Raw genomic sequence first — 6631 nt, 5'->3', positions numbered from 1 at the left:
CCTTTCCATATAAAGTTAATGATTAGTTTTTCCATCTCTTTGAAGAATGTTGTTGGTGTTTGGATCGGGATTGCATTGTATTTGTAAATTGCTTTGGGTAGAAATGTCATTTTCACAGAGTTGAGTCTACCTACCCATGAGCATGGTATGTTCTTCCATTTATGTAGATCTCTTTGGGTATCTTGCAGTAGTGTTTTTGTTTGTCTTTGGTTTTAGCGAGTGTGATTATGATATGCCTTGGTGATTTTCTTTTGGGGGTCTATCCTATATGGGGTTTGTTGAGCTTCTTGGATGGTCATCTTTTCATCTTTCATGATATTGGGGAAGTTTTCTGTCAGCAGTTCTTCAGTGATCCTCTCTGTGTTTTCTGTTCTGGAATTTTGATCACTCGCAGATTTTTACTTTTGATTTTATCCCACATAAGTCTCAGGGTTTCTTCATTTTTCTTTGTTCTTTTTTCTGAGTTTTCCTCAAACAGAGTTGTATCCAAGTGTTTGTCTTCAATTTCACTGATCCTGTCTTCCATGGTTTCAAACCTGCTCCTCAGCCCTTCTATGATACTGTCCATTTCTGAAATCTTGTTGTTTATCTTTTGGATTTCTAATTGTTTTTGTATAATTTATAGTTGTGAATTTATTTTAGCATTTTGTTGCTGTATTATTTTCTTGAATTATTCCATTTTTTTGTCTGTATTTTCCATGAATTTGTCTTCCTTTTCCCATGAATTTGTCTATTTTTTCCTTATTTTTGTCTGTTTTTTTGCTTCAACTCTTGGATAATTCTGAATTTTGAGAGATTTGAATTCCCTATCAGTTAGGTCTAGTGCCTTTTCTTCTACTGGAAGGTCATCTGGTGTTTTATTTTGGACACCTACTGAAACCATCCTGTCCTGTTTTTTGTATATGTTTTGATATTGTCTGCTGTCTTCGGGCATTCAGTGGTTATTTTCCTCGTTTATTGATTGTAGATTTGTTTGTTTTGTCCTGCTTTTTTGTTTTATTTGGTTATGTCTGAGCAGGTGGGCTGTGCATTCTTTGTTGTTTGCTCTTCTGTCGGCACGATGCTTTTCACCTTCTCCAATGGGCAGGGTCAGTCACTCAGGTATGGTACAGCAGGGCAGGTCCAGCTGAAGGGGAGTTGCTGGGATAGGTTTTTTTTTTTGGCACGTACCAGGGCTAACAGTGCAGACTAGGAATCAGTGCAGGGCAGGTTCCAGTAGGCTGTGCCTGTGCTGCTTGGGAGTGTGATGTTCAGCGCACGGTGCAGGTAGGCAGGAAGGAGGGGGTAGATTGTGATGTGTGGAGCTAAGATGGGTATGGGAAAGAGGAGAGAGGAACAGGAGCCAAAAACGTACACACAAACAAAAAAGAGTACTAAGCGAGGTTGCTATTGGAGTGGAGAGATGAGAGATTGAGAAATGGGGAAAAACAAAAATGAAAAAAAGAAAAAAAATGAATAAATCGAGAAACTGGAAATGAAGAAAGACAAAAAGGGATAAGAGAGAGAAGACAACTAAACAAAGAAATGAAAAAAAAAAACCAAAAACAAACAAAAAAAGAAATGCCCCCAGGGATGTCCTTGTGGGTCTGTGCAGAGTAAAGGAACTAGCTTTCAAGCCGTGAGGTACTGCCCAACTAGAAGGGTCTCCCAAGCCGAGAAAAGAAAAAGAAAACAAACAAATCAGAAGAGAACAAATCAGAGCAAACAAACAAAAAAGCCCTGGGGGTCCCACCAGAGTGGTGGCATGGGCCGGAAAGCAGTTTCACAGTTGAGTGGTGTTTTGCAGCCTTTCAGGAAGATGCAAAGATGGCGCATGGAGCCAGGTATTTGAGAGAAAGGAGGCGGAGGTGGTGAGAAGTAAGGAAGAAGTCTAAAGAATCGGAAAAAAGCAACACCAGCAGCCAACAAATGGTACTCAGGGAGCTGGCCCGTGTGGACGGGTGGAATCCAAGTGACACTGGGGGGAAGCTTGTGCTTCCTGGCCAATAGACTGTGGCTGCAGGAAGCAGAGGAGGCTAAGTGGGGTTGAAGAATGGTGCGGGGTGGGAAAGCCTATATCGTGGGTTACTGGTTGTTCTGTCTCCTGTTGGAAGCTCCGTGAAGCTGCTTTCTCGTACCTCCTGTTTGCTGATCTCCGATAGGAGTCCAAGATGGCGGATGGATCCGTGCTGCGGTAGCTGATAGGGGAACCTCTGCATGTATCTCTCCTCATGCTCTGTTCTTGGTCAGTTTCTTATTCCATTCAGTGCTTGGGTGAGTTCTTTATCTCTTCATTTGATGCTTAGGGTTTCAGGATTGAAGTGTGACTCTGTTTGACTTAGTTTTTCTGATCTTTGCTGTGGAGGGACGGCGTGGTACTTCTGACTATAGCGCCATGTTGCCTGGAAGTCTGAAGGCTGGTTTTGCTGTGATTTTACAACAATGACGGCAGAGTGGAGTCAGCCACTTCACTGCCTGAGTGTGGACCCCATAGAACTGTGCTGCTTGACGTAATGGCCGCTCCTAGTAGGATGGGGTTGCAGGCTGGTGGCGCTGAGCCTCTGCTGTTTTGTAACTTCTCCCAGGGGAGCTAATTAGGCACTGAGCAGTCTCACTGGGGGCTGCAGGGTGTGGTTACTTCCGGGCCCTCCTCTCAGAAGGAAGCTCCTGTGAGGTGCCCATCCTGAGCCTGGGTCCCAGGGCCCCAAGGCTTGTGGTGGCTGCCCCTCCACCACAGGGCGCTGTGTGTCACACTCTGCGGAGAAGCCCTCAACTCACGCTGAGGTCCCTTCCCGAAAAGCACAGCTTCCCTATTTCCATCCCAAGATGCACAACTCATGGCCACATTTTGTTTCACCATGAAAAATCTTGTAATAAAACATTTTTCTTCTTTGCAGTCCTTCCAGGGAAGTCAGGGACGAGCCTACCTCTTCAATTCTGTGTGAGTACTTGCGGTCAGTACTCGCATGGGCACGTACTCACTGTTAAAACACTTATTGCTTCTGTACATCCACTTAATTGGTTAGTTATTCAAATCTGGAATATGCAGATACATTCCACCAATGACCTAAAAGAATTCTAGGCTGTCTAGTCTTGGAGTTCCATATAAGCATAATTCTTGTATCTGAGAATTTAATCTTCCACAGAGATTTTGGTTTAATTGTTTCCTGCATGAGACAGGCTTTGGTTTTTAGTATGCTTGGCAGAGCTGTGGCCATCTCCTCACAGTTGTCCTATCCTGGGATTCTCGTGGGGAAATACAAAGCAGTTTGATCTCATAAAAGGTGGTAGGGGGCAGAGGGTGAGGGAGGCGGGGAGTTAAGAAGAAACGCTGCTGGCTTCTGGAAAGTTCCGGTTTCTGGTAACCGATTGGCTTGGGAAATTAACACCCCAGGTTGGAGGCAGGTGGGAGCTGGTGGCACTCCTGCAGGCTTGGGGGTGGTGGAAGTGCTGCTGCCTGCCCTGGGGCGCCCATCCATACAGCTGTCCCACACTCCTTCTTCCCTGCAGGGTGAACGTGGGCTGTGGCCCCGCCGAGGAGCGAGTCCTCCTCACTGGTTTACACGCTGTGGCGGATATCTACTGTGAAAACTGCAAAACCACTCTAGGCTGGAAATACGTGAGTACCCGTCTTACTCTAACATGTCACAGAACTTTATTTATTTACTGTAATAAATAAAACATGTTACAGATGGGCAGAAAATGAACACATAAAGGAGTGAGTCCTCCCACTGAAGTGTGGTGGAGCGTAACAGTCATAGAGTACATCTTTTATGATAAAATTTCTTTAAGCCAATTAAAAGTGTATCTGATCCTATGGACACACCTCCATGTTCGTGAACAAAACCAGCACCTGATCAGGGGAGCTGCCCACTGTCTGCAGACATTGCTGTCCCGCCCCTGCAGCCTGGACTCTCAGCCGCACTAAGTGTGGGGGGCCCTGAGGCCTGGCGGTCAGGCCTGGCCACCTTTGGGAGACACCATGGCTGGGCCTGTGGCGTTACTTTGCAGTAACAATCCCAGCAGACCCTTCTGCAGCGCCAGGTGCCTTGGGCCCCAGGGCCTGTTTAGGGTCTAAAGATAAGAGGATTTGATCCCCCTCCCACTGTGGGCTCTTACTCCTTCCCCCACTTTCTCCTGTACCTTGCGTGGAGTGTGGCCCCCCCACCTCCACCAGCTTCGTCTCTCGACAGCACAGCCAGGTCTTCTCACCCAGGGAGAAGGTACCCTCTTGGCTGCCCTCCTCCTCCCCTGGTACCCCCACTTGATGCTACTACTCTCCCCACCCCAACACCGTCCAAGGCCGTGTTCCTGTGAGGTGCACCTGGAACCTGCAGCAGTGGCCTGGAGAAGCACCTCCTTCTTGGAACCTGTCTTCTCCACCTCTCTGGCCACCTGCCCTCCTTGTCTCCCTTCGCTGTCCTCAGCCTTATGTGGTTCCAACCACCTGTGTGCTGGCATTTCCCAGCCTGTCTTCCCAGCAGAGGCTGTGTGTCCAGGGCCTCCTGGCAGACCTGCCCACAGAGCTGAGGTTGGGCGTCAGGCTGTATGAGTGCCTCCTTTGAGAGCCTTCCTGCCCTGGCTGCTCGGGGCCATCTGTCTGCTTGGCACTCGTTCTCGAATTAGGTATGAGGCGCACAGTCCATGGTGGGGGTGCATCCACAAGGCCTCCCTGTGCCCCAGTTCTGTTACCTGGGGTCCCCGCATCTGTACCAGCTGCCACCCACCTGTTGTCGCAGTTTTCTCCTTTACTGCAGTGCTCTTTCCTGTCTGCTGGCCTGACACTGTGAGCGAGGTAGGCAGGACCCCAGTGCCCCAGCACGGGCTGCACAGTCAGCCTGGAACGGCGTGACAGAGAGAGCTGGGGACCCCCCCACCCGTCCCTGCTCATCCATGAAGCCTTCCCCCTGAAGGGCCTTCTCTCCCTCCAGACACCTCTGGCTCTCCGTGTACTTGCTGTCAGTCTCCTTTCAGACGAAATTCCGGAAAGGGAGCTTCTTCCCCTCTTTGCACCTCCTCACCTGTCCTGCACATAAATAGATTCAAATCCACACTTCCCCACACGTTCAATCATAATTAATGACAAAATAAACGCACACTGACTCGATGGCATTGTCCCCTAAGATGTTCTCCCTCTGGGCAAGAGACAAGTGAGCGCTTTCCACACTGGGGAGAAGGAACTGGGAACACACACAGCAACATCTGTGTGCAGATAAAATACTGTGCGTTTATTTTCTTTGCCAAGAGTGTAGTAAAATTGAAAAATGAAATAGATTCTGTCCTGAAACCTTCTCTCTCCACTTTTTTTTTTTTCAAGGAACATGCCTTTGAGAGCAGTCAGAAATATAAGGAAGGAAAATTTATTATTGAGCTTGCCCACATGATCAAAGACAATGGTTGGGAGTAAAGTGAGGCTTGCCGTGCTATTTGAATGCTATTTTGTGAAAGAGACTGTGAATGTAACGGAGACCTGGGGGTGTCCTGGATGACACTGTTTCTTGAACTTTAAACCTCACAGGCGAGCTGTGTAGCTCTCGGCACTGAAGGCCTCCTGCGCTGGCTCCTTGGGTAAGGCCCACCCTCCGATATGTTCTCTTGATGTACATGGTTGTTTCTGAAGTTTTTCAATGACCTGTTTCTAACTTCCCAAGTTCTAGAGAAAGAATTAACCAACTGGTGACTTACCTGTCCAGTTAATATCTCATTGTATGTAGGGTGGGACCTTTTTATAGAGCAGTGCCTCACCCCTCCCTTTTTCAGGTGGTGGTATCTTTTTTTTTTTTTTTAATTCACAAAACTACAAATTGCTTATTCCTCTTGCAGATGAACTCTTAAAGAGCATAGTGCTCATTTAGGAATCTTCCAGAGAAGTCATTGAATTTATAGCCTTGTTGAAAAACAGAGGCCATCCCTGATAACACTTTAGATAAGCTCAGAATAGGGAAGGGTGCCTAATGGGAGCATTTATTTAAGCCAATGGATTCCTTATCCTGAGAACAGGTGGACCAGGTGTGAGGGAGGCAGAGCATCTGCTGTTCTCAGCAGTGTCAGTCTGTGCAGCTTTCGATCCCAGGGCCACCCTCCCAGTGGTGACTGGCTCAGTGGTGGGGAACTGCTTTGTTCCATGTGGCTAGGCTTCATGCACCTCACAGAGCAAAAGTCAGTTTCATGCTCTACTCGGATGTCCTTGAAGACAAAATGATTTTTCTTAATGAGAAAGGCCAGAACCAGCAGAAAGAACTTCAACTGGAGATTGGAGATTCCTCTCGAGGTTGGCCAGATAGTTTTAAAATTCTTCAGAAAAAGTTAATATTGCAAGATAGTTGTAAGTTTGTAAGTGATGCAGCCTGGTTTGCTGGACAGGCTGTGCCCCTCCTCCGCCGCCCCTTACCCATGCACCTGGTTGTGCGAAGTGGACGAACATAAAGGGTGCTGTCAGGGTCCGTGGTGGCCTGGGCATCTGCAAGATGCAGCACCACGCAGGGTGGCAGATCTGAGACTCCCCAGATAGTTCTTAGCCTGCCTCATGGCTGCCGGGCCCATGCTGGCACAGGGGGGCAGGAAGAGGTCCTGGAGGCTACCCAGAGGGAAATGTAGCTATTTGCCAGGCAGTGACTGAGGGGCAAAGCCAGCCACAGTAAGAGAATGGCCT

At 47.9% G+C, this 6631-nt stretch overlaps 1 protein-coding gene across 1 annotated transcript in view; it reads left to right on the top strand.

Annotated features, from left to right (window-relative positions):
- Nucleotides 1-5439, top strand: part of YPEL1 (yippee like 1) — a 22605-nt gene extending 17166 nt beyond the window's left edge. The window contains exons 3-5 of the mRNA XM_004386197.2: nucleotides 2877-2920; nucleotides 3490-3598; nucleotides 5297-5439. Of these exons, the coding sequence (XP_004386254.1) occupies nucleotides 2877-2920; nucleotides 3490-3598; nucleotides 5297-5386 (243 nt within the window). The 3' untranslated portion in view covers nucleotides 5387-5439. The remainder of the gene's footprint in view (nucleotides 1-2876; nucleotides 2921-3489; nucleotides 3599-5296) is intronic.
- The last annotated feature ends 1192 nt before the right edge of the window (nucleotides 5440-6631 follow it).

The sequence above is a fragment of the Trichechus manatus genome, unplaced genomic scaffold, assembly GCF_000243295.1.
Source record: "Trichechus manatus latirostris isolate Lorelei unplaced genomic scaffold, TriManLat1.0 scaffold00157, whole genome shotgun sequence".
NCBI lineage: Eukaryota > Metazoa > Chordata > Mammalia > Sirenia > Trichechidae > Trichechus > Trichechus manatus.
Note: the sequence above shows the minus strand (reverse complement) of the source record. Positions and strands in the feature narration are given on the sequence as shown.